Below are 26,901 nucleotides of genomic sequence, written 5' to 3'. Positions count from 1 at the left end.
GTAGTATCTGTATCTGTAGTAGTGAAGATGACAGCATCAGTAGTATCTGTATCTGTAGTAGTGAAGATGACAGCATCAGTACTATCTGTATCTGTAGTAGTGAAGATGATAGCATCAGTAGTATCTTTAGTATTTGTATCTGTAGTAGTGAAGATGATAGCATCAGTAGTATCTGTATCTGTAGTAGTGAAGATGACAGCATCAGTAGTATCTGTATCTGTAGTAGTGAAGATGACAGCATCAGTAGTATCTGTATCTGTAGTAGTGAAGATGATAGCATCAGTAGTATCTGTATCTGTAGTAGTGAAGATGACAGCATCAGTAGTATCTGTATCTGTAGTAGTGAAGATGATAGCGTCAGTAGTATCTGTATCTGTAGTAGTGAAGATGATAGCATCAGTAGTATCTTTAGTATCAGTATCTGTAGTAGTAAAGATGATAGCATCAGTAGTATCTGTATCTGTAGTAGTGAAGATGATAGCATCAGTAGTATCTTTAGTATCAGTATCTGTAGTAGTGAAGATGATAGCATCAGTAGTATCTGTATCTGTAGTAGTGAAGATGACAGCATCAGTAGTATCTGTAGTATCTGTATCTGTAGTAGTGAAGATGATAGCATCAGTAGTATCTGTATCTGTAGTAGTGAAGATGATAGCATCAGTAGTATCTGTATCTGTAGTAGTGAAGATGATAGCATCAGTAGTATCTGTATCTGTAGTAGTGAAGATGATAGCATCAGTAGTATCTGTATCTGTAGTAGTGAAGATGATAGCATCAGTAGTATCTGTATCTGTAGTAGTGAAGATGATAGCATCAGTAGTATCTGTATCTGTAGTAGTGAAGATGACAGCATCAGTAGTATCTGTATCTGTAGTAGTGAAGATGACAGCATCAGTAGTATCTGTATCTGTAGTAGTGAAGATGATAGCATCAGTAGTATCTGTATCTGTAGTAGTGAAGATGATAGCATCAGTAGTATCTGTATCTGTAGTAGTGAAGATGACAGCATCAGTAGTATCTGTATCTGTAGTAGTGAAGATGATAGCATCAGTAGTATCTGTAGTATCAGTATCTGTATCTGTAGTAGTGAAGATGATAGCATCAGTAGTATCTGTATCTGTAGTAGTGAAGATGATAGCATCAGTAGTATCTGTATCTGTAGTAGTGAAGATGATAGCATCAGTAGTATCTGTATCTGTAGTAGTGAAGATGATAGCATCAGTAGTATCTGTATCTGTAGTAGTGAAGATGACAGCATCAGTAGTATCTGTAGTATCTGTATCTGTAGTAGTGAAGATGACAGAATCCACAATGGAAAGAATCGGAGTTGCAGCTTCATATGAACGTGAACCACTGAGAAAACTGTTTTTATTAAAGTTCTGTGTAAATAAAGTTATTATGATTGTATCTGATCTGTCACGTGCTTTGATCCACTGGTAGTTGTTTAGAGCCCCCCCCGCGCAAACACACACTCACCCAGGTTGTATCCATACGGGGACTCGCTGGCTCCGTCCTGCAGGCTCGCGAGGATCTCTCCCTTCCCCACGTCGCTGTCCCCCACCAGCAGGAACTTCAGCAGGAAGTCGTGCGCTCGCGCGGGGCTGCTTCTGTGGCTCATCCTCGCGGAAGATGACAGCGGCCGTGTCCCATCACGAGACGAGACTCCTCCAACACCCCCGTGGTCCACAGCGAGGAGACGCGCAAAGGAAGGAGACTGCGCGTGCTCACATGCGACACAGCAGAGACGCACGTGTGCAGCTTCAGACAGTGTTTAAGTGTCCTCTTCGCCGGCCGCGCGCTCAGGACGCACGAAGGTTTTAAAGGAGGACGAGCTGACGGGTCTGTCCCCCCCCCAGTATCATTGGTCCATCCTGTGAGTTGCTGGGGCAACCTCGAGCCCGGACCTGACGCTGGAGACGTCAAGCTGCACGGGATGAGATAAAACCACTTCCTGTCTGAGCCTACAAAATAAAAGCCCGACAGACCATCTATATTGCCAACAACACATTTTCAAAAGTATATTACTTTCAAAGATCATGTGAAATATTACTTTTGTATTTTAGTTTATTTATTTTTACAAAATGTATCTTACTTGTATTGTTATTCTATTAGGCCCTGGTAATACTTCTTATAAATATATATGTATTACTCTTTAATTTTTATTTTATGTATATTACTTGTTTATTTTTTACTCTATTGTTTTTTACTTCATGTAATATTTTAGCAGTTTTTGGCACAAGTGTCCTTCAGGATTAAAGTGTTATTTTATCTTTTGTTTTATTAATAATGATTTTTAAATTATTTAAAGTCTTTGAAATAGAAGAAAATTAAGCCACCTAAAATAAAAATAGTTTTTTTCATGACTTAAAAAGACATAATTCTGCATCTTTCCCTCTGCTGCCACCTCGTGTCCAAAACAAGACATAAAGTAGAAAAAAACCTTAAATTATCGGACTACAACGATCCTTTAAACAGAACTGCAACATGTGCAATCCTCTGAAACAAACTCCAGAGAAGCTGCAGCTCCGAGACGTGAAGCTGAAGACATGCAGGAAATCAATCAGAAATAAAACAAGAATACAAAGTAAAATAAAAAATATTCAAACAAAAACATGTTCAATCAAAACATCTTAAAGTATAAATGTTCTGCAGACGTCCAGATTCAGTTTTTAACTCATGATTTATTGATTCTTCTTCAATCATCTGCAGTAATAATGATTTATATATATTTCCAGAATACACACAGCAGGAAGTCTTTCGGCCAGAACAAGTTCAGAAACAATTTAATCCTCAAAACATGTTAAAATAGCAGCTGATGGAAAACAGATTTCAATTCTGAAACTCAAAACTCGTTTCAAGACTTTTATAGAATCATTTGTTTCCAGGTATTTACAATGAAAGGTCATTTAATTATATTATTATTATTGTTTTATGAGTTTTAGGGTTTGATATTTTAAGAATTAAGTTATAATGTTCTGAGGAAGCAAGACGTAATATTTCACGGGGAAAAATAATAAAATCTGTTTCTTTAAGAACAAAATGTCCGAAGATTTTGTTTGAAGGTTAATTAATCCTGAAACAATGTTGACTTCAGGTGTTAAAGTCTATTTCAATATCGCAAAATCTTTATAATAATAATAATAATAATAATAATAATAATAATGTTAATAATAATAGTAATAATGTTAATAATAATAATAATAATAATAATAATAATGTTAATAATAATGTTAATAATAATAGTAATAATAATAATAATAATAATAATAATAATAATAATATTAATAATAATTTAGCTGTAAATTACATTTATTGTGTTTTTGCCTTTTTTCTGGATAAATTAACAAGATCTATAAAATAAAATCCATCTTTATTCAGACTTTATTCTCAAAATAAAACCTGGACAGTTGTGGTTTCTCGTTTTGAACTGGTTTTCAGTGTAAAAGTCTTTTCCAGCTTCAGAGTGTCGATGATTCGTGCATGAATTCTTGCTCAGCGGAAGCTGTACCCGGGCAGCGGCAGCTTCTGTCCCTCCTTGGCCTCGAAGAAGGTGTAGGACAGCGTGATGGTGTCCACCCGCGCCATCCGGGGATCCTCGTCGAACTCCGGGTCGATGTAGAAGAAGACGGGCATGTCGACCTCCTCGTGGGGGTTCAGACGCTGCTCCTCGAAGCAGAAACACTGAGACAAACATCGAGTGGATGAAGTGAAACAGCAACGTCTCCTGGTTTATATGCATTTCATTTAAAGATAAATAAAGACGCGTTTCATATCACATCACAAGAGTTCAACCATAATCCCATCCCATAATAACAACGTGTTAGTCGACTCTGCAGGAGGCTCACGTGAGCTGTAACTACCTGGATCTTGTTGAAGTACTGTCCCGCCTCGAAGGGAACCACGTTGTAGGTGGAGATGCCGATGATCGGTGTGTTTGTGGGGTTCTTGGCTCTGTAGAAAGCCAGCGCCGTCTCACCTGGAACCACCTGCACAACACAGAAGATGTTCTGTGTCTCGGTCTTCATGCTGTGACGATGTTTTATCGTGTTTCATCTTCTGATATTCGGCTGTTACATATGTTGTTTTCTGCGTCTGTGTTTATAATAATAAATGTTTTGAGTTGTTTCTGGAGGAAGCGTCTTACAAAGATCTCCGTCTGCTGCGGTCTGAAGTTCCACTGCATGCTGGCGTGCGTGTCTGCGTTGAAGGTGATCTTGAGGACGCGCTCCGTCACCGGCTTCATCGTCTCCACCTGCTCCGCGTCGTGTCCGGACACCGCCGTGCCGCCGAGCCCCGATGCCTGGCGGGTGAAACGGAGAGGAAGTGTGGATGCAAAATACAAAAGTCCTTCAGGACAAGAACACATTTCTTATTTATTTATTTCATGTTTTCTTGATTAAAAACATTTATATATAGAGTACAGTATTATAGTATCACACTGTGGACAAATAACATTAAGTTTTAATAGAAATAAAACCATCGGCTGCATTCTGGAAACAAACTTTAAAGAGCTGAACATCTGAAAATAATTCATATTTGTGGTTCTGATCAGGACTGAAGTTAAAAGATTTAACTCCGTGAAAGTGGAAAATGATATTAATATATAATATTTTGTCAGTTTGTGACCTCTGAGGACATCAAAGCATCTTTTCTAAAGTGAGGGGTACATTTAAAGTGTTACACCAGGAACAGGAAGTCTCTCCTCACCTGGCAGTACAGCCTGTAGAGCGGCACCGCAGCGTACGACAGGCCGATCATCCCGACCCCGGCGGCGGCGATGTACGTCAGCACCGTCTTGTTCCTGGTTTTCCACTCGTCCTTGTGGCTCCTGGACTTCCTCTTAATGCCTCGACTCTGAGCGTGGAGCTGCAGGGGGAGCCGCCGCCGCAGGAAGTGCTCAACCTGAGAGTGCAGCGGCGTCCTGAAGGCGTCGCAGCACAGCGTCCTGATGCAGCGCGTTAACACCGGACGCACCAGCAGGGGGAGCAGCATGGCTCAAATCTGCAGACAATCCACACCTGGGGGGGGGGACAAAATAAATAAACATGACAAATCAGCAAAAAATAAGATATTTTTATAATATTCAAAGCTGTTAAATTAGACTGCAACTAATTATTATTTCATTACTTCTTCATCTTTAAGGGGTACATTACATATAGACACATTGACAATACTTAAATATTTATAAATCACACTTGCTCTATATATAAGAAACACATTTGAGGACTTTGAACCATCACATGTTATTTTTTGCTTAAATAAATTATTTAAATAATTTAAAAAAATATCAAAAATGTTGCTGGTTAATCTTCAGTCGATCAACTAATCAATTAAATGATCAATTTTACAACTCCATCTATCTAATCTAACCAATAAATAATGAGCACCAAACCAAACTCCATTCAAAGAAGTGACACTTTAATACTGCCTTGCTTCTGAACATAAGATATGACAGTTTTTGGGGACTAAATTATCTCTCAAGCTTAATAAATGTCACTCTTCAATTCGGCATATGCTTCAATCACTAAGCAGTAACTCTTTTTATGTGAATTGAGCTAGAACTATGAATACAACTCTCGGTGGAGGCCAGTAGGAAGCAACTGAAATGACCTTAGAAAAGGGCTTTTAATCATGTTCTGGTGGATCACATGTATGCCGAATTCACCAGCCAACACCTGCGATTCATAACATGTCTTCAGTAATATTCTAGTATGGATGTGCGTTTGTTAAAACTCATAAATAATCTTAATTTCTATAGTTTTTAAATGTTCCTGGGCTATTTTAATGTTACATTAAAGCACGGTTATCCGGCCAAATCGACATTAAGATTTATGTTTAGCTGCATTGATATTGATTGAAAAAGTTTAGACCTCTCTGACCTGCCGGATTATTAGTATCCAGGATTATTAGCTTAGCTAGCATGCTAACAGAACTACGTTACGAACACGGTTCACTTTAGTCATTAAACATGATATGCAACATGCTGATACCTTACAATGAGAACTCCACTGTCATTAACCGCTGGACAAAAACACATTACCAAACATGTTGGACGGAAATGTGTGCGACACGGAATTAGCTCCCCCTTTAGTCACAGGCGTAAAGGTTCCGCAGGCAAAGTTCCGCACACACACCCAGACAAACACACATTACTAACGGGACTGTCATTAATAACAGAAATGTGTTTAAAGTATGAAATATTATAATATTATATATAATATCATTAGATTATTATTTCTCAGGTGTTAATGTAAAAGCTGGATTTTAAATAACTGTTTTGTAAATAAACGGTATTATTGCTTCTGTTGGCGAACAAAACAATAATGTCGAGGGTCTCTTCGGGGTTCAGCAAGTTACATGTAATACTTTTAAATAACACTCACATGAACAAACATGTAACATATCTTTCATGATTATATCGGCAAAAGTATGTAGGCTACTTATTGTTTGTTAATTCCTCTTGTGAATAACAATAAAAGTAAGATATATGTAGAAATATAAGTAAACTAGTTTAGACGATGATCATTTTGTAATTGTAATTAAATAATACATATAATAATATATCATTCAATAACATCTGCTCAATTTTAACAATGCTAATTATATAGTTATAAGTGCATAACAATATATAAAATAATAATATTTGCTCAGTTTAGACGATGATAATTGTGTTATTATAGTTCAATAATGTACATAAAAATATATAATATAATAACATCTGCTCAGTTTAACAATGATTCTTTTGTAATTGTAATTTAAAAAATAAATAATAAAAGGGTAATAAATGTGGTAATAAAGGATCTACGGTGGCCGTGGAGGGTAAAAAGCGCGCTCGCTGCTCGTTCGAGGGGCTGTAGTAATGGAGGGGGTCACAGTCGGCCAGGTATTTGATGCGGAATGCATCCTGAGCAAACGGCCGAGAAAGGTAAGAGAAACGCGGCCTCACGGCTCGGCGGCGACGACCTCTGCTCCGCGGACATGTTGTGACGTGTTGTTGTTTCTCCCGCAGGGGAAGTTTGAGTATCTGGTGAAGTGGAGAGGGTGGTCGTCTAAGTAAGTACAGCTAGCTGCTAGCTCCTGATGCTAACGACACATAACACTGGGAAAATGGCACCAAACAATGCCGAGCTGTGCAGCCGCCGTGTTTACTCCGCTGCTGGGGGGCTGTAACCCCCCCAGAAGAGCCACACACACCAGGTTATCTTTAATATACGGACTGCTGCTCACGCGGAGCTGCAGCAGATGTTTCTGCGCCCTTATTCCGCTTTATGTGCCGTTTTCACAGCCAGCAGCTGATGCTGGTGCAGATACAGAGCTGCTGCACCGCGCACACACTGCACACTGCACACTACACACTGCACACTACACACTGCACACTACACACTGCACACTACACACAGCACACTACACACCACTGCACACTACACACTGCACACTACACACTGCACACTACACACTACACACTGCACACTACACACTGCACACTGCACACTGCACACTACACACTGCACACTACACACTGCACACTGCACACTGCACACTACACACTGCACACTGCACACTACACACTGCACACTGCACACTACACACTGCACACTGCACACTACACACTGCACACTACACACTGCACACTGCACACTGCACACTGCACACTACACACTGCACACTACACACTGCACACTGCACACTACACACAGCACACTACACACTACACACTGCACACTGCACACTGCACCGCTCACACACTACACACTGCACACTACACACTGCACACTGCACACTACACACAGCACACTGCACACTGCACACTACACACTGCACACTACACACAGCACACTACACACTGCACACTGCACACTACACACTGCACACTGCACACTGCACACTACACACTGCACACTGCACACTACACACTGCACACTACACACTACACACTGCACACTGCACACTACACACAGCACACTACACACTGCACACTGCACCGCTCACACACTGCACACTACACACTGCACACTGCACACTACACACTGCACACTACACACTACACACTGCACACTACACACTGCACACTACACACTGCACACTACACACAGCACACTACACACTGCACACTGCACCGCTCACACACTGCACACTACACACTGCACACTGCACCGCTCACACACTGCACACTACACACTGCACACTGCACCGCTCACACACTGCACACTGCACCGCTCACACACTGCACACTACACACTGCACACTGCACACTACACACTGCACACTACACACTACACACTGCACACTACACACTGCACACTACACACTGCACACTACACACAGCACACTACACACTGCACACTGCACCGCTCACACACTGCACACTACACACTGCACACTGCACCGCTCACACACTGCACACTGCACACTACACACTGCACACTACACACTGCACACTGCACCGCTCACACACTGCACACTACACACTGCACACTACACACTGCACACACTGCACCGCTCACACACTGCACACTGCACACTGCACACTGCACCGCTCACACACTGCACACTACACACTGCACCGCTCACACACTGCACACTACACACACTGCACACACTATTTACATGAACCTGCAGTTATCATGGAGGACACACTTTACTGCAGTAATATATATATATATATATATATATATATATATATATATATATATATATATATATATATATATGATGTACAATAGTAATACTATTAAACAATAAAGTACTAGTCCCACTGTAATAGCATGTGCATTATTAGCCTACTTTAACAATTATGTTTTTATTATCTTTGCCAATATTCATCTCTATTTTAGTTTATTTATTTTACTAAATTGATCTTTTATTTTTTATTATTTTTGGCGCTGGTGTTAGGATTACTTCTCGTACATTTTATATTTATTACTCTGTTGTTTTTATATTTTATAGTTCAGGAAAACGTAGTTAAAGTATTGAAAGTACTTTACTTATTATACTAGTATATACTATTATATATATATACTAGTAAAAGTACTAATAACGTCATAATATAAAATATTCTGATCAAGTAAAATTACTAATACTACACATTGTTACTTTTTAATTTAATTTTAAAAATAGAACTAATAATGCAATAATTAAAAAGTACTAAAATTAAACTGTAATACATTTTTTTTGGTAAAAGTCCTGCAATTAAAATGTTCCTTCAGTAAAAGTACGAATAATTTAAAAATCAAGTAAAATACTAATATTACACTTTAATGTAATGTGCATTATTACCTTTATTATTTTAATTATTGATTTATTACTCTTTAAATACCATGCACAATGTTACGTCTCTTTCACTTCATTATTATTTATTACTCTTTTCTTAATATATGTTAAAACATTAGCAACATCTGGCTTTATTACTATAATGATAACAATGTATAAAGATGGTTATATTAAAATATATATATATATATATATGTATGTTAAACTTCTACATTGAATTTAAATACAGATAAACTGAATGTCTTTAAAGTTTCTGTTAAATGTTTTTCTGATGTTTTCAGACACAACAGCTGGGAACCAGAAGAAAACATCCTGGACCCCAGACTGCTGGCAGCCTTCCACAAGAGGTGTGTGTGTGTGTGTGTGTCTGTCTGTGTGTGTGTCTGAGAGAGTGTGTGTGTGTGTGTGAGAGAGAGTGTGTGTGTCTGTGTGTGTGTGTGTGAGAGAGAGTGTGTGTGTGTCTGTGTGTGTGTGTGTGTGAGAGAGAGTGTGTGTGTGTCTGTGTGTGTGTGTGTGAGAGAGAGTGTGTGTGTGTCTGTGTGTGTGTGTCTGAGAGAGTGTGTGTGTGTGTGTGAGAGAGAGTGTGTGTGTCTGTGTGTGTGTGTGTGTGTGAGAGAGAGTGTGTGTGTGTCTGTGTGTGTGTGTCTGAGAGAGTGTGTGTGTGTGTGTGAGAGAGAGTGTGTGTGTCTGTGTGTGTGTGTGAGAGAGAGTGTGTGTGTCTGTGTGTTGTGTGTGTGTGTGTGAGAGAGAGTGTGTGTGTGTCTGTGTGTGTGTGTGTGTGAGAGAGAGTGTGTGTGTGTCTGTGTGTGTGTGTGTGTGTGTGAGAGAGAGTGTGTGTGTGTCTGTGTGTGTGTGTGTGTGTGTGTGAGAGAGAGAGTGTGTGTGTGTGTGAGAGAGTGTGTGTGTGTGTGTGTGTGTGTGTGTGTGTGTGTGACGTAACAAGGGAAACTATTAATATTCTCTGAGATTATAATAATAATAATTTTTAGTTTATAGTTTTAACATTCAGGGTTGTTTCTCTTCTCTTTGGTTGTGTTGAATGTGTGTGTGTGTGTGTGTGTGTGTGTGTGTGTGTGTGTGTGTGTGTGTGTGTGTGTGTGTGTGTGTGTGTGTGTCGGTCAGAGAACAAGAGAAGGAGCTTCTGTTCCAGACGAAAGGGAAACGTCCGAGAGGACGACCGCGGAAGATTCTGGTAATTCTTCTTCTTCTCTCCCGACTTTAATTCCTGCAGAAGAACAAAACTTCATTTTGTTCTTCGTCTCCTCAGCAGCCCGCACCCGCCGCGACCAAAGACAGCCGCTCCTCGTCCTCCTCGTCCTCCGTCCTTTCCTCGTCCGCCTCCTCCTCCTCCTCAGAGGATGAAGATCACACGAAGAAGGCGAGGTCGGGCCCCCGCGTGCAGCCCGTCCCCCAGAAGAGGCCTCAGATCGTCCTCGCCAAGCCGGAGCTTCCCTGCAAGAAGAAGCGCGGGAGGAAGCCGCTGCACCCTGACGTGAGGGCGCTAAGACAAGCGAAGAGCAGACCGCCTCCTCCTCCTCCTCCGTCACCTCCGCCTCCTCCTCCTCTTCCTCCTCCTCCACCTCCTCCTCGCCACCACCAGGTGCTCAGGCCGCCCAGGGAGGATCCTCGGCCCGGCGTGAAGAAGCCTCTTCAGCCGGCGAGCTTCACCTACACCGGGCTGAGCAGGAGCTCCAGAGACGAGGCCGCCGCCGCCGCCGCCTCCCAGCCCTCCGCCAGCTCCTTCTCCGCCTCCAAAGCGAGCTCGCTGAGCTGCATGTGGACCAGCCGCTCCATGTCGCCGTCCTCCTCCTACAGCAGAACCAGCCCAGCACCACAAAGTAAGAACTCTCTGTCCGAGCTGAAGCGCTCCATCTCCGACACCGGCGGCGGCAGAGGAGACGGGTACAAGGCGTCCGCTCTGAAACACGGCGGAGGCTCGTTGGGTCTGCACAGCAGCTTCGGGGGAGGCCAGGCGGCGGTGCAGCGCTCCCCGCTGAGCCAGAGGAGGCAGGACGGGTCGCTTCAGCACAAGCAGCAGAGCCTCAACAAAGCGGCGCCCGCGCCCACGCCTCGAGACCGAGCCAACCAGGCGCTCAACCTCCGCGCTCTCAACCTGCAGAGCGTCAGCAAGCCGGTGTCCGTTAGCGGCCTGCAGGGGAACATCGCTGCGGCATCGAGGACGAGCTTAAGGAGCGGCGCCGGCGGCATTGTTGTAAAAGGAGGAGGCATCAAAGAGACTCGCACGTCCGCTGGGGGGCAGCGCTCCGGCGGCGGCTCAGAGCAGGCGAGGTTACGGGAGGAGATGCTAGCAGAGACTAAGAAGATGACAGGAAGCAGCTCAGCGCGAGGGAGCGGCGGCGAGAGGAAGCACGGGCTCGCCTCTCAGAACCGGAGCCTGAACGAGCTCAGCACGGGCGACTCGGACGAGAGCAGCAGCAGCAGCGAGTCGGAGCGGGACGCCGCGCCATACCCGAACAACAGCAGGCCGAGCCTCGGAGACGACGTCGCCACGGAGTCGGACACGGAGACGGACTGGCGGCCCGCCCGGAGCCTCCTGGAGCACGTGTTCGTCACCGACGTCACGGCCAACTTCATCACGGTGACGGTGAAGGAGTCGCCGACCAGCGTGGGATTCTTCAACTCGCTGAATCACTGAAGGTGTGTGAACAACACTTCCTGTTTCTGCGCTTCATTCATTCGCTGACGGAAACTGAAAAACTGAACGTTGAATTAGTTTTGGTAAAAAGTGTTTCAAGAAGCTTCTTCTGTCCCGTCATGTTTCTCACGTGTGTTGTTGTAGTTCTGGTTTCAGCCACAAGAGGCAGCAGCGTTGGCGTTTTATAGCACATGGCGTTTATAAAGTTATGTAACATCCCCGTCAGGCTTTAAACGCCAATCTGCTGATCGTTAGTTTTACAACAAACACTTCTACAGAAACGTCCTCCTTCATCCAGATACAAGAAAAGATCCTGACTACACTTTTATTTATTAGTTTAAAAACATAATCTAAACGTTTCTTCTTCATGTGTTCTCAAACGCAGGACAGAAAACTGTTTAGATCACACTCCATGTATCTCCAGAATTTGGCCTCACAGGGCTTCCGTAGAACACGAGGAAGCCCGATGTTTAGACCTCGTTTACGCTCCATATTAAAACGCAGTCTGTGTCCGCAAGAGAAATAGACGCTCGAACTTCAAAGACTATTATCAAATATCAGTTCTGGAAGTTATTCATGCCTCCATCATCCTGCAGCCCCCTCCGCAGGATGATGGAGTTATCACACCAGGGTCCCAGTTCAAATTGTTCCGTTTTCACCGTGTGGTATCTGCACATCCAGGCGCTCTGTTCTTTATATCGCCGCTGCTTCCGCTTCAATACAGTGGAGGTGAATGTGTTCGTGTGTGGGGGTGTGTGGGGGTGCACTTAATAAGTCATTTTGAACAGAAATAAAGTCCCAGTCGCTCAAATAAACCACAGAAATATGAGACCTAAATATCTCACCTTTTTGAATGGAGTTTGGTGTCGACGCTGGTTTGTTGAAAACTCAGTCTTTGGTTTGTTAATTCTCAGTCAATAATCACTTACTAGATTTTCTACCAGTTCTTTCGACCGCACCTCATGGTCTTCATCAGCAGAGAGTTTGCTCAGATATCGTGACTAATGAGGACTAAATCATTTAATTAAATAAATAAATAAATAAAAGCTTCTATTGTCAAATTAATGTGCAGGTTAATTTTCAACATAACTTTAACCAATGGCTGTTAAGTGACACCATGAAGTCCCGCCCCCTCATTTACATAAAAATAATAATTAAATAAATGTGAAAAGAACATAAAAACATAAATACAAAATATGCAATAAATAGGGAATTTAATAAATAACAGAATAAATAAGAGAAAATAAAATGTAGATGGGAAATAATTAATTGTGAAATGAATAAAAGCAGAATCACAATTGTTTTATAAAAACAGAAATAAATAAAAAATAAGTAAACAAAAGAAATGATTTGGAAGATATTATTTATAATGATTAATTAATACAAAAATAAGTAATTAGTAAACGTAAATGACTACATTTAGTTTCTTTATGAACCTGCACAAGTATTTGATCTTTGAGTCTTTATTATTTTATTTATTATTTTAGTCCTCCGTAGAGATAAAGTTAAGATTATTCTGTGAATTCACTTTTTTACGTCCCAATGAAGCTTGTTGAGTAATTATTGAGCGAATAATCTCTCGATGAATCAGTTTCTGTGTTTTATGATTCGGTGTCTAAACGGGGTTCAATAACTCGATGGATGTACCCCCCCCCCCAGTGCCTCAGGTTCCTCTCAGACTCATCAGCTGCTCGTGATGATTAGTTTAGGACGTGTTGTGCTTATCGGACCTGTATCCAAACTAAATGTGTGGCTTCATCCAGGGCAGCATGTTACAACTAAATATCTTAGTGCAGTCCGTCTGTGATCGTCCGTCATCGTCGTTCAGTTCTCTTTGGACCAAAGCTGTTATGAATGTGAATTATCTTTCATTTGTATTACTGACAGTATTCCTTGCACTACGCACAGAATAAATGTAAAGCTGACATTCCATTATCACTTATATTTACCAATTTTATACCATTTTAATAACGTTTGCCGTCACAGTGTCTTTTGGAGTTGAAATATGTGTTAATTTATATTTGTAAATATGTTTTTTTTTCATGTGATGACTGATATCTATCTGGTGCTCATATTGGCTTCAGATTCTTGTAGCCTGTGTGCCTCTCTGCCATTTTCAAGGTATTTGAAGTAAAGTATAAAGTACCTAAATAATTCAAATGTTTGGATTCACTTCTGTCATTAAATTGTAGTTTTTTTGAATGGAGTTTGGTTTGTGGTGAAACTTTTCAAACTAAAGAAATAAAGAGATAAAGTTCCAGTTGACCACAGACCTCACTGTACAGTCGTCTTAAACCTTAAATTGAAACTATTTTGAATGGAGTTTGGTTTGTGGTGAAACTTTTAGAAGTAAAAATCAATTAAATAAAGTTCCAGTTGCTCAGAATAATCACAGATTCGTATTAGAAATATCCGGCGCTGAGACGCAAATATCGAACTCCTTTTGAATAAAGTTTGGTTTGTGATGAAGCATTTAGAAATAAAAATAAATGAAATAAAGTCCCAGTTGCTAAGAAAACCCGACCTCACTGAGGAGTCAGGGGAATTAAATTGTAGCTTTTTTGAATGGAGTTTGGTTTGTAGTGAAACTTTTCAAACTAAAGAAATAAAGAGATAAAGTTCCAGTTGACCACAGACCTCACTGTACAGTCGTCTTAAACCTTAAGTTGTAGCTTTTTTGAATGGAGTTTGGTTTGTGGTGAAACTTTAAGAAGTAAAAATAAAGAAGTAAAGTCCTAGTTGCTGAGAGAAACCACAGCCCGGTTGAATTAAATTGTTACTTTCTTTAATGGAGTTTGGTGTGGACGTTCATTTAAAGGTAATTTTCCCATCATACATTGCTTTAGGTGACGACCAGCAGGTGTCTCTGTGGGACAGTTAGTGACGTTTATGGATTTACAGTATTCAGACTAAAAGCTTTAACTTCTAATTTACTTCACTTGTTTGTAAAATCCAGGAGATATTTTGAGGTTTTATAATTGATCTTTTTGGAGGATTATCCTCAATATTCCTCTTTTACATCCTCTGTTCATGACTTCACACTAAATCTAATTAATCGTTTATAGATTTATAGATTAATAATCTGTACCAACGATTCAGTGGATCCAGAGTAGATGTGTAAAGTTTGAATAAATTCATAATTCAATTAATAAACCACAAAAATAAAAGCTTTGAACTTTATTAATAAATTAATTACAAATATATATTATTTGTATTATTATTATTATTATTATTATTATTATTATTATTATTATTATTATTATTATTTTGTTTGATGTATTATTATATTTATTAATGTTTTTTTTTTATTATTTATTTTAATTTAATGTATGTTTTTTAACATTTTAAATAAGGCTTCACAATAAAAGCATTTGAAGCAGTTAATAATAAACTAAACAAACATATTAATAAACTACAGGAAGGATTAATAATCTGCGTTAACATAATAAACCTCAAACATTTATTAATAAACTGAATTAACAGATAAACAAATTAAATCAGAAAACAAAAAAACTAACGAAATACATGTCGTATAAAATTGGTCAGTAAATTCCTAATTTATTCCATTAATAATAATAATAATAATAATAATTATTATTATTATTATTATTATTATTCACTTTACCGCACCGTTGTGATGAAAAGAGAGCTGAGCCAGAAGGCAAAGCTCTCAATCTACCGGTCGATCTTCGTTCCTACCCTCACCTATGGTCATGAAGGTCATGACCAAAAGAACGAGATCACGGGTACAAGCGGCCGAAATGGGTTTTCTCAGACGGGTGGCGTCTCCCTTAGAGATCGGTGAGAAGCTCAGCCATCAGGAGAGACTCGGAGTAGAGCCGCTGCTCCTTTACGTTGAAAGGAGCCAGTTGAGGTGGTTCATCTAGTAAGGAGCCACCTGGGCGCCTCCCTAGGGAGGTGTTCCAGGCACGTCCAGCTGGGAGGAGACCCCGGGGAAGACCCAGGACTCGGTGGAGAGATGATATCTCCTCACTGGGAACGCCTCAGGATCCCCCAGTCGGAGCTGGAGGATGTGGCCCGGAGAAGGGGAGATTGGGGTTCCTTACTGGAGCTGCTGCCCCCGCGACCCGATCCCGGATAAGAGGTAGACGGTGGATGGATAGAATATTATTATTATTATTATTATTATTATCACTCATATTACCTGTCCTGTGAAGGGTTAGGGCGAAACTGAGGCTGCACCAGTGTGTGTGTGTGTGTGTGTGTGACTGACAGAAGCTGCTACCTGCAGGTTTGGTGATTTATGTGCAGAGTCGTGCAGCAGAGAGGTGGAATTTTCCCAAAATAAAGTTTGAGTAAACAGACAGCAACAGACGGACAGAGAGGCCTCACACACACTGGTATGTTTAAACTGTGTGAACAGTGTGGGGCAGTGTGAGCACGCACAAACTCACACACACACACACACACACACACACACACACACTGGTGCAGCCTCAGTTTCGCCCTAACCCTTCACATGTTGTCACACTGACACAAGTCATTTATTTGACTGGAGTCTGAGTGACAGACACTCGATGCTGCCCCCTGCAGGCCACGGCAGGGACTCAAATAACATTTAAATTAATAAAATTACTCAATTCATTAATTAATAAAAATGACTCGATGGATGATAGAATAAAATATCTAAAAAATAAATAAATGGCTGAATGAATGAAATGAATGAATTAATAAATGAAGTCACAATTAATAAATAAATACAATTCCTATTAAGAAATAAATGACTTAGTAAATAAATGATAAAGACTAAATGAATAAATAACTAAAATAATTAATAAATACAAAATAACAAAATAAAATGACTCAATTAATACATTAATAAATAAATAAAAGAAAACAATAATAAAATGAAAAATTACTCAAATTAATAAAAAAGAAAAGCCTCAATTATGAAATGTGCAGGTTAGTTTGAAATCAAATAAATATTCACAGAAATAGATAATAAATAAATGAAATGTATTGATTTGAATTTTCTTTTTTATATCTGATAATTTACCAATTCATCTTTTTGTTTGGATTTATTTCTGTTTTTATTCACTTCTGTATTTGTTCACCTATAAGACAGACTCAGACCTTTAGTACGAGTGTAGCTTCAAGTAACTAAGTACTTTTTCTCAAGTAGTGTGTGGGGGATGTGAAACAATGCTGTGTGTGTGTGTGTGTGTGTGTGTGTGTGTGTGTGTGCAGAAGCCGTCTGTCTCCTCACACATGGATGATAACCTTGAAACGTCTCGGTGTCACATCTGTCTTCTCCAACTCGGTCCGAACTGTCAACACAAACCTTTGTCTCACTGATCTGTGTCTCTGTGTGTAGCTGTGTGTCTCTGTGTGTGTCTCTGTGTGTCTCTGTGTGTCTCTGTGTGTAGCTGTGTGTCTCTGTGTGTGTCTCTGTGTGTCTCTGTGTGTCTCTGTGTGTCTCTGTGTCTCTGTGTGTCTCTGTGTGTAGCTGTGTGTCTCTGTGTGTAGCTGTGTGTCTCTGTGTGTGTCTCTGTGTGTCTCTGTGTGTAGCTGTGTGTCTCTGTGTGTGTCTCTGTGTGTCTCTGTGTGTCTCTGTGTGTAGCTGTGTGTCTCTGTGTGTCTCTGTGTGTCTCTGTGTGTAGCTGTGTGTCTCTGTGTGTGTCTCTGTGTGTGTCTCTGTGTCTCTGTGTGTCTCTGTGTGTAGCTGTGTGTCTCTGTGTGTGTCTCTGTGTGTCTCTGTGTGTCTCTGTGTGTGTCTCTGTGTGTCTCTGTGTGTGTCTCTGTGTGTCTCTGTGTGTGTCTCTGTGTGTGTCTCTGTGTGTCTCTGTGTTTGTCTGTTTGTATCTGTGTCGCTGTGTGTCTCTGTATGTCTCTGTGTGTGTCTCTGTGTGTCTCTGTGTGTGTCTCTGTGTGTGTCTGTGTGTCTCTGTGTGTAGCTGTGTGTCTCTGTGTGTGTCTCTGTGTGTCTCTGTGTGTCTCTGTGTGTCTCTGTGTCTCTGTGTGTCTCTGTGTGTAGCTGTGTGTCTCTGTGTGTAGCTGTGTGTCTCTGTGTGTGTCTCTGTGTGTCTCTGTGTGTAGCTGTGTGTCTCTGTGTGTGTCTCTGTGTGTCTCTGTGTGTCTCTGTGTGTAGCTGTGTGTCTCTGTGTGTCTCTGTGTGTCTCTGTGTGTAGCTGTGTGTCTCTGTGTGTGTCTCTGTGTCTCTGTGTGTCTCTGTGTGTAGCTGTGTGTCTCTGTGTGTGTCTCTGTGTGTCTCTGTGTGTCTCTGTGTGTGTCTCTGTGTGTCTCTGTGTGTGTCTCTGTGTGTCTCTGTGTGTAGCTGTGTGTCTCTGTGTGTGTCTCTGTGTGTCTCTGTGTGTGTCTCTGTGTGTGTCTGTGTGTCTCTGTGTGTGTCTGTTTGTATCTGTGTCGCTGTGTGTCTCTGTATGTCTCTGTGTGTCTCTGTGTGTAGCTGTGTGTCTCTGTGTGTGTCTCTGTGTGTCTCTGTGTGTGTCTCTGTGTGTGTCTGTGTGTCTCTGTGTGTGTCTCTGTGTGTCTCTGTGTGTCTCTGTGTGTCTCTGTGTGTGTCTCTGTGTGTAGCTGTGTGTCTCTGTGTGTCTCTGTGTGTGTCTCTGTGTGTCTCTGTGTGTCTCTGTGTGTGTCTCTGTGTGTGTCTCTGTGTGTCTCTGTGTTTGTCTGTTTGTATCTGTGTCTCTGTGTGTCTCTGTGTGTAGCTGTGTGTCTCTGTGTGTCTGTGTGTGTGTCTCTGTGTGTCTCTGTGTTTGTTTCTGTGTGTGTCTCTGTGTGTCTCAGTGTGTGTCTCTGTGTGTCTGTGTCTCTGCGTGTGTCTGTGTCTCTGTGTGTGTCTCTGTGTGTGTCTCTGTGTGTGTCTCTGTGTGTCTTTGTGTGTCTCTGTGTGTCTGTGTGTCTCTGTGTGTGTCTCTGTGTGTCTCTGTGTGTAGCTGTGTGTCTCTGTGTGTCTCTGTGTGTCTCTGTGTGTCTCTGTGTGTCTCTGTGTCTCTGTGTGTCTCTGTGTGTAGCTGTGTGTCTCTGTGTGTGTCTCTGTGTGTCTCTGTGTGTCTCTGTGTGTAGCTGTGTGTCTCTGTGTGTGTCTCTGTGTCTCTGTGTGTCTCTGTGTGTAGCTGTGTGTCTCTGTGTGTGTCTCTGTGTGTCTCTGTGTGTCTCTGTGTGTCTCTGTGTGTGTCTCTGTGTGTCTCTGTGTGTGTCTCTGTGTGTCTCTGTGTGTGTCTCTGTGTGTGTCTCTGTGTTTGTCTGTTTGTATCTGTGTCGCTGTGTGTCTCTGTATGTCTCTGTGTGTCTCTGTGTGTAGCTGTGTGTCTCTGTGTGTGTCTCTGTGTGTCTCTGTGTGTCTCTGTGTGTGTCTCTGTGTGTGTCTGTGTGTGTCTCTGTGTGTCTCTGTGTGTGTCTCTGTGTGTCTCTGTGTGTGTCTCTGTGTGTCTCTGTGTGTGTCTCTGTGTGTGTCTCTGTGTGTCTCTGTGTGTCTCTGTGTGTCTCTGTGTGTGTCTCTGTGTGTCTCTGTGTGTGTCTCTGTGTGTCTCTGTGTGTGTCTCTGTGTGTGTCTCTGTGTGTCTCTGTGTTTGTCTGTTTGTATCTGTGTCTCTGTGTGTCTCTGTGTGTAGCTGTGTGTCTCTGTGTGTCTCTGTGTGTCTCTGTGTGTCTCTGTGTGTGTCTCTGTGTGTGTCTCTGTGTGTCTCTGTGTGTAGCTGTGTGTCTCTGTGTGTGTCTCTGTGTGTCTCTGTGTGTGTCTCTGTGTGTGTCTGTGTGTCTCTGTGTGTGTCTGTTTGTATCTGTGTCGCTGTGTGTCTCTGTATGTCTCTGTGTGTCTCTGTGTGTAGCTGTGTGTCTCTGTGTGTGTCTCTGTGTGTCTCTGTGTGTGTCTCTGTGTGTGTCTGTGTGTCTCTGTGTGTGTCTCTGTGTGTCTCTGTGTGTCTCTGTGTGTCTCTGTGTGTGTCTCTGTGTGTAGCTGTGTGTCTCTGTGTGTCTCTGTGTGTGTCTCTGTGTGTCTCTGTGTGTCTCTGTGTGTGTCTCTGTGTGTGTCTCTGTGTGTCTCTGTGTTTGTCTGTTTGTATCTGTGTCTCTGTGTGTCTCTGTGTGTAGCTGTGTGTCTCTGTGTGTCTGTGTGTGTGTCTCTGTGTGTCTCTGTGTTTGTTTCTGTGTGTGTCTCTGTGTGTCTCAGTGTGTGTCTCTGTGTGTCTGTGTCTCTGCGTGTGTCTGTGTCTCTGTGTGTGTCTCTGTGTGTGTCTCTGTGTGTCTTTGTGTGTCTCTGTGTGTCTGTGTGTCTCTGTGTGTGTCTCTGTGTGTCTCTGTGTGTAGCTGTGTGTCTCTGTGTGTCTCTGTGTGTCTCTGTGTGTCTCTGTGTCTCTGTGTGTCTCTGTGTGTAGCTGTGTGTCTCTGTGTGTGTCTCTGTGTGTCTCTGTGTGTCTCTGTGTGTAGCTGTGTGTCTCTGTGTGTGTCTCTGTGTCTCTGTGTGTCTCTGTGTGTAGCTGTGTGTCTCTGTGTGTGTCTCTGTGTGTCTCTGTGTGTCTCTGTGTGTCTCTGTGTGTGTCTCTGTGTGTCTCTGTGTGTGTCTCTGTGTGTCTCTGTGTGTGTCTCTGTGTGTGTCTCTGTGTTTGTCTGTTTGTATCTGTGTCGCTGTGTGTCTCTGTATGTCTCTGTGTGTCTCTGTGTGTAGCTGTGTGTCTCTGTGTGTGTCTCTGTGTGTCTCTGTGTGTCTCTGTGTGTGTCTCTGTGTGTGTCTGTGTGTGTCTCTGTGTGTCTCTGTGTGTGTCTCTGTGTGTCTCTGTGTGTGTCTCTGTGTGTCTCTGTGTGTGTCTCTGTGTGTGTCTCTGTGTGTCTCTGTGTGTCTCTGTGTGTCTCTGTGTGTGTCTCTGTGTGTCTCTGTGTGTGTCTCTGTGTGTCTCTGTGTGTGTCTCTGTGTGTGTCTCTGTGTGTCTCTGTGTTTGTCTGTTTGTATCTGTGTCTCTGTGTGTCTCTGTGTGTAGCTGTGTGTCTCTGTGTGTCTCTGTGTGTCTCTGTGTGTCTCTGTGTGTGTCTCTGTGTGTGTCTCTGTGTGTCTCTGTGTGTGTCTCTGTGTGTCTCTGTGTGTCTCTGTGTGTGTCTCTGTGTGTCTCTGTGTGTCTCTGTGTTTGTTTCTGTGTGTGTCTCTGTGTGTCTCAGTGTGTGTCTCTGTGTGTCTCTGTGTGTGTCTGTGTCTCTGTGTGTGTCTCTGTGTGTGTCTCTGTGTGTCTCTGTGTGTGTCTCTGTGTGTCTTTGTGTGTCTCTGTGTGTCTGTGTGTCTCTGTGTGTGTCTCTGTGTGTCTCTGTGTGTGTCTCTGTGTGTCTCTGCGTGTGTCTGTGTCTCTGTGTGTGTCTCTGTGTGTGTCTCTGTGTGTCTCTGTGTGTGTCTCTGTGTGTCTTTGTGTGTCTCTGTGTGTCTGTGTGTCTCTGTGTGTGTCTCTGTGTGTCTCTGTGTGTGTCTCTGTGTGTGTCTCTGTGTGTCTCTGTGTGTGTCTCTGTGTGTCTCTGTCTGTGTCTCTGTGTGTCTCTGTGTGTCTCTGTGTGTGTCTCTGTGTGTTTGTGTGTGTCTCTGTGTGTGTCTCTGTGCGTGTCTCTGTATGTTTCTCTGTGTGTCTCTGTGTGTGTCTCTGTGTGTTTCTGTGTGTGTCTCTGTGTGTGTCTCTGTGTGTGTCTCTGTATGTCTCTGTGTGTGTCTGTTTGTATCTGTGTGTTTGTGTGTCTCTGTGTGTCTCTGTATGTGTCTCTGTGTGTCTCTGTGTGTGTCTCTGTGTTTGTCTGTTTGTATCTGTGTGTTTGTGTGTCTCTGTGTGTCTCTGTATGTGTCTCTGTGTGTCTCTGTGTGTGTCTCTGTGTTTGTCTGTTTGTATCTGTGTGTTTGTGTGTCTCTGTGTGTCTCTGTGTGTGTCTCTGTGTTTGTCTGTTTGTATCTGTGTCGCTGTGTGTCTCTGTTTGTCTCTCTGTGTCTCTGTGTGTGTCTCTGTGTGTGTCTCTGTGTCTCTGTGTGTCTGTGTGTGTGTCTCAGTGTCTCTGTGTGTCTCTGTGTGTCTCTGTGTGTGTCTCTGTTTGTCTCTCTGTGTGTGTCTCAGTGTCTCTGTGTGTCTGTGTGTCTCTGTGTGTCTCTGTGTGTCTCTGTGTGTGTCTTTGTGTCTCTGTGTGTCTCTGTGTGTCTGTGTGTGTCTGTGTGTCTCTGTGTGTCTCTGTGTGTGTCTTTGTGTCTCTGTGTGTCTCTGTGTGTCTCTGTGTGTCTGTGTGTCTCTGTGTGTCTCTGTGTGTCTCTGTGTGTCTCTGTGTGTCTGTGTGTGTCTCTGTGTCTCTGTGTCTCTCTGTGTGTCTCTGTGTGTGTCTTTGTGTCTCTGTGTGTCTCTGTGTGTCTGTGTGTGTGTGTGTCTCTGCGTGTGTGTCTGTGTGTCTGTGTGTGTCTCTGTGTGTCTCTGTGAGTGTCTCTGTGTCTCTGTGTCTCTGTGTCTCTGCGTGTGTCTGTGTCTCTGTGTGTCTCTGTGTGTGTCTCTGTGTGTGTCTCTGTGTGTCTCTGTGTGTGTCTCTGTTGTGTGTCTCTGTGTGTCTCTGTGTGTCTCTGTGTGTGTCTCTGTGTTGTCTCTGTGTGTGTCTCTGTGTGTCTCTGTGTGTGTCTCTGTGTGTCTCTGTGTGTCTCTGTGTGTGTCTCTGTGTGTCTCTGTGTGTGTCTCTGTGTGTCTCTGTGTGTGTCTCTGTGTGTCTCTGTGTGTGTGTCTCTCTGTGTGTATGTTTGTATCTGTGTGTTTGTGTGTCTCTGTGACTCTGTGTGTCTCTGTGCTTGTCTGTGTGTGTCTCTGTGTATGTCTGTGTGTCTCTGTGTGTCTCTGTGTGTCTCTGTGTGACTCTGTGTGTCTCTCTGTGTGTCTCTGTGTGTCTCTCTGTGTGTCTCTGTGTGTGTCTCTGTGTGTGTCTCTGTGTGTGTCTGTTTGTATCTGTGTGTCTCTGTGTGTGTCTCTGTGTGTGTCTCTGTGTGTCTCTGTGTGTGTCTCTGTGTGACTCTGTGTGTCTCTGTGTGACTCTGTGTGTCTCTCTGTGCGTCTCTGTGTGTCTCTCTGTGTGTCTCTGTGTGTAGCTGTGTGTCTCTGTGTGTGTCTCTGTGTGTCTCTGTGTGTCTCTGTGTGTAGCTGTGTGTCTCTGTGTGTGTCTCTGTGTGTCTCTGTGTGTCTCTGTGTCTCTGTGTGTCTCTGTGTGTAGCTGTGTGTCTCTGTGTGTAGCTGTGTGTCTCTGTGTGTGTCTCTGTGTGTCTCTGTGTGTAGCTGTGTGTCTCTGTGTGTGTCTCTGTGTGTCTCTGTGTGTCTCTGTGTGTAGCTGTGTGTCTCTGTGTGTCTCTGTGTGTCTCTGTGTGTAGCTGTGTGTCTCTGTGTGTGTCTCTGTGTGTGTCTCTGTGTCTCTGTGTGTCTCTGTGTGTAGCTGTGTGTCTCTGTGTGTGTCTCTGTGTGTCTCTGTGTGTCTCTGTGTGTGTCTCTGTGTGTCTCTGTGTGTGTCTGTGTGTGTCTCTGTGTGTTTCTCTGTGTGTCTCTGTGTTTGTCTGTTTGTATCTGTGTCGCTGTGTGTCTCTGTATGTCTCTGTGTGTCTCTGTGTGTAGCTGTGTGTCTCTGTGTGTGTCTCTGTGTGTCTCTGTGTGTGTCTCTGTGTGTGTCTGTGTGTCTCTGTGTGTAGCTGTGTGTCTCTGTGTGTGTCTCTGTGTGTCTCTGTGTGTCTCTGTGTGTCTCTGTGTCTCTGTGTGTCTCTGTGTGTAGCTGTGTGTCTCTGTGTGTAGCTGTGTGTCTCTGTGTGTGTCTCTGTGTGTCTCTGTGTGTAGCTGTGTGTCTCTGTGTGTGTCTCTGTGTGTCTCTGTGTGTCTCTGTGTGTAGCTGTGTGTCTCTGTGTGTCTCTGTGTGTCTCTGTGTGTAGCTGTGTGTCTCTGTGTGTGTCTCTGTGTCTCTGTGTGTCTCTGTGTGTAGCTGTGTGTCTCTGTGTGTGTCTCTGTGTGTCTCTGTGTGTCTCTGTGTGTGTCTCTGTGTGTCTCTGTGTGTGTCTCTGTGTGTCTCTGTGTGTAGCTGTGTGTCTCTGTGTGTGTCTCTGTGTGTCTCTGTGTGTGTCTCTGTGTGTGTCTGTGTGTCTCTGTGTGTGTCTGTTTGTATCTGTGTCGCTGTGTGTCTCTGTATGTCTCTGTGTGTCTCTGTGTGTAGCTGTGTGTCTCTGTGTGTGTCTCTGTGTGTCTCTGTGTGTGTCTCTGTGTGTGTCTGTGTGTCTCTGTGTGTGTCTCTGTGTGTCTCTGTGTGTCTCTGTGTGTGTCTCTGTGTGTAGCTGTGTGTCTCTGTGTGTCTCTGTGTGTGTCTCTGTGTGTCTCTGTGTGTCTCTGTGTGTGTCTCTGTGTGTGTCTCTGTGTGTCTCTGTGTTTGTCTGTTTGTATCTGTGTCTCTGTGTGTCTCTGTGTGTAGCTGTGTGTCTCTGTGTGTCTGTGTGTGTGTCTCTGTGTGTCTCTGTGTTTGTTTCTGTGTGTGTCTCTGTGTGTCTCAGTGTGTGTCTCTGTGTGTCTGTGTCTCTGCGTGTGTCTGTGTCTCTGTGTGTGTCTCTGTGTGTGTCTCTGTGTGTCTCTGTGTGTGTCTCTGTGTGTCTTTGTGTGTCTCTGTGTGTCTGTGTGTTGTCTCTGTGTGTGTCTCTGTGTGTCTCTGTGTGTAGCTGTGTGTCTCTGTGTGTCTCTGTGTGTCTCTGTGTGTCTCTGTGTGTCTCTGTGTGTCGCTGTGTGTCTCTGTGTGTGTCTCTGTGTGTCTCTGTGTGTCTCTGTGTGTAGCTGTGTGTCTCTGTGTGTGTCTCTGTGTCTCTGTGTGTCTCTGTGTGTAGCTGTGTGTCTCTGTGTGTGTCTCTGTGTGTCTCTGTGTGTCTCTGTGTGTCCTCTGTGTGTGTCTCTGTGTGTCTCTGTGTGTGTCTCTGTGTGTCTCTGTGTGTGTCTCTGTGTGTCTCTGTGTGTCTCTGTGTGTGTCTCTGTGTGTGTCTGTGTGTGTCTCTGTGTGTCTCTGTGTGTGTCTCTGTGTGTGTCTGTGTGTGTCTCTGTGTGTCTCTGTGTGTGTCTCTGTGTGTGTCTCTGTGTGTCTCTGTGTGTCTCTGTGTGTCTCTGTGTGTGTCTCTGTGTGTCTCTGTGTGTGTCTCTGTGTGTCCTCTGTGGTTGTCTCTGTGTGTGTCTCTGTGTGTCTCTGTGTTTGTCTGTTTGTATCTGTGTCTCTGTGTGTCTCTGTGTGTAGCTGTGTGTCTCTGTGTGTCTCTGTGTGTCTCTGTGTGTCTCTGTGTGTGTCTCTGTGTGTGTCTCTGTGTGTCTCTGTGTGTGTCTCTGTGTGTCTCTGTGTGTCTCTGTGTGTGTCTCTGTGTGTCTCTGTGTGTCTCTGTGTTTGTTTCTGTGTGTGTCTCTGTGTGTCTCAGTGTGTGTCTCTGTGTGTCTCTGTGTGTGTCTGTGTCTCTGTGTGTGTCTCTGTGTGTGTCTCTGTGTGTCTCTGTGTGTGTCTCTGTGTGTCTTTGTGTGTCTCTGTGTGTCTGTGTGTCTCTGTGTGTGTCTCTGTGTGTCTCTGTGTGTGTCTCTGTGTGTCTCTGCGTGTGTCTGTGTCTCTGTGTGTGTCTCTGTGTGTGTCTCTGTGTGTCTCTGTGTGTGTCTCTGTGTGTCTTTGTGTGTCTCTGTGTGTCTGTGTGTCTCTGTGTGTGTCTCTGTGTGTCTCTGTGTGTGTCTCTGTGTGTGTCTCTGTGTGTCTCTGTGTGTGTCTCTGTGTGTCTCTGTCTGTGTCTCTGTGTGTCTCTGTGTGTCTCTGTGTGTGTCTCTGTGTGTTTGTGTGTGTCTCTGTGTGTGTCTCTGTGCGTGTCTCTGTATGTTTCTCTGTGTGTCTCTGTGTGTGTCTCTGTGTGTTTCTGTGTGTGTCTCTGTGTGTGTCTCTGTGTGTGTCTCTGTATGTCTCTGTGTGTGTCTGTTTGTATCTGTGTGTTTGTGTGTCTCTGTGTGTCTCTGTATGTGTCTCTGTGTGTCTCTGTGTGTGTCTCTGTGTTTGTCTGTTTGTATCTGTGTGTTTGTGTGTCTCTGTGTGTCTCTGTATGTGTCTCTGTGTGTCCTCTGTGTGTGTCTCTGTGTTTGTCTGTTTGTATCTGTGTGTTTGTGTGTCTCTGTGTGTCTCTGTGTGTGTCTCTGTGTTTGTCTGTTTGTATCTGTGTCGCTGTGTGTCTCTGTTTGTCTCTCTGTGTCTCTGTGTGTGTCTCTGTGTGTGTCTCTGTGTCTCTGTGTGTCTGTGTGTGTGTCTCAGTGTCTCTGTGTGTCTCTGTGTGTCTCTGTGTGTGTCTCTGTTTGTCTCTCTGTGTGTGTCTCAGTGTCTCTGTGTGTCTGTGTGTCTCTGTGTGTCTCTGTGTGTCTCTGTGTGTGTCTTTGTGTCTCTGTGTGTCTCTGTGTGTCTGTGTGTGTCTGTGTGTCTCTGTGTGTCTCTGTGTGTGTCTTTGTGTCTCTGTGTGTCTCTGTGTGTCTCTGTGTGTCTGTGTGTCTCTGTGTGTCTCTGTGTGTCTCTGTGTGTCTCTGTGTGTCTGTGTGTGTCTCTGTGTCTCTGTGTCTCTCTGTGTGTCTCTGTGTGTGTCTTTGTGTCTCTGTGTGTCTCTGTGTGTCTGTGTGTGTGTGTGTGTCTCTGCGTGTGTGTCTGTGTGTCTGTGTGTGTCTCTGTGTGTCTCTGTGAGTGTCTCTGTGTCTCTGTGTCTCTGTGTCTCTGCGTGTGTCTGTGTCTCTGTGTGTCTCTGTGTGTGTCTCTGTGTGTGTCCTCTGTGTGTCTCTGTGTGTGTCTCTGTGTGTCTTTGTGTGTGTCTCTGTGTGTCTCTGTGTGTCTCTGTGTGTGTCTCTGTGTGTGTCTCTGTGTGTCTCTGTGTGTGTCTCTGTGTGTCTCTGTGTGTCTCTGTGTGTGTCTCTGTGTGTCTCTGTGTGTGTCTCTGTGTGTCTCTGTGTGTGTCTCTGTGTGTCTCTGTGTGTGTGTCTCTCTGTGTGTATGTT

General features: G+C 43.5%; 3 protein-coding genes across 8 annotated transcripts in view; 1 reads left to right on the top strand and 2 right to left on the bottom strand.

Moving 5' to 3' along the window:
- The window catches only part of rab40b (RAB40B, member RAS oncogene family), a 14,218-nt gene extending 12,296 nt beyond the window's left edge, over positions 1-1,922 (bottom strand). Inside the window, exon 1 of one of the 2 annotated variants that reach the window (XM_029426993.1) lies at positions 1,477-1,922. In XM_029426993.1, coding sequence (XP_029282853.1) covers positions 1,477-1,618 — 142 coding nt within the window. In that variant the 5' untranslated portion in view covers positions 1,619-1,922. The remainder of the gene's footprint in view (positions 1-1,476) is intronic. The other variant, XM_029426994.1, reaches the window with a different exon arrangement.
- A 1,429-nt stretch (positions 1,923-3,351) lies between these two features.
- On the bottom strand, positions 3,352-6,146 carry cox11 (cytochrome c oxidase assembly homolog 11 (yeast)). 4 transcript variants are annotated; one of them, XM_029426999.1, is made up of 6 exons: positions 5,991-6,086; positions 5,611-5,675; positions 4,708-5,018; positions 4,145-4,300; positions 3,861-3,986; positions 3,352-3,681 (listed from the first exon to the last, which is right to left on the bottom strand). In XM_029426999.1, the coding sequence occupies exons 3-6, from the start codon at positions 4,990-4,992 to the stop codon at positions 3,493-3,495; spliced, it is 756 nt and encodes a 251-aa protein (XP_029282859.1). In that variant the 5' UTR covers positions 4,993-5,018; positions 5,611-5,675; positions 5,991-6,086; the 3' UTR covers positions 3,352-3,492. The 4 variants fall into 4 exon arrangements, with proteins under 4 accessions (XP_029282859.1, XP_029282858.1, XP_029282862.1 ...); XM_029426998.1 differs by lacking the exon at positions 5,611-5,675 and having other exon boundaries at positions 5,991-6,146; XM_029427002.1 differs by lacking the exon at positions 5,611-5,675 and having other exon boundaries at positions 6,041-6,127.
- Positions 6,147-6,825: 679 nt separating this feature from the next.
- On the top strand, positions 6,826-13,188 carry LOC115005214 (chromobox protein homolog 2-like). Of its 2 annotated transcripts, none has more exons than XM_029426997.1 (5): positions 6,826-6,925; positions 7,010-7,053; positions 9,552-9,617; positions 10,393-10,462; positions 10,541-13,188. In XM_029426997.1, the coding sequence occupies exons 1-5, from the start codon at positions 6,860-6,862 to the stop codon at positions 11,924-11,926; spliced, it is 1,632 nt and encodes a 543-aa protein (XP_029282857.1). In that variant the 5' UTR covers positions 6,826-6,859; the 3' UTR covers positions 11,927-13,188. The 2 variants fall into 2 exon arrangements, with proteins under 2 accessions (XP_029282857.1, XP_029282856.1); XM_029426996.1 differs by having other exon boundaries at positions 10,538-13,188.
- Positions 13,189-26,901: the final 13,713 nt, after the last annotated feature.

Source organism: Cottoperca gobio, unplaced genomic scaffold (genome assembly GCF_900634415.1).
Source record: "Cottoperca gobio unplaced genomic scaffold, fCotGob3.1 fCotGob3_279arrow_ctg1, whole genome shotgun sequence".
Taxonomy (NCBI): Eukaryota; Metazoa; Chordata; class Actinopteri; order Perciformes; family Bovichtidae; genus Cottoperca; species Cottoperca gobio.
Note: the sequence above shows the minus strand (reverse complement) of the source record. Positions and strands in the feature narration are given on the sequence as shown.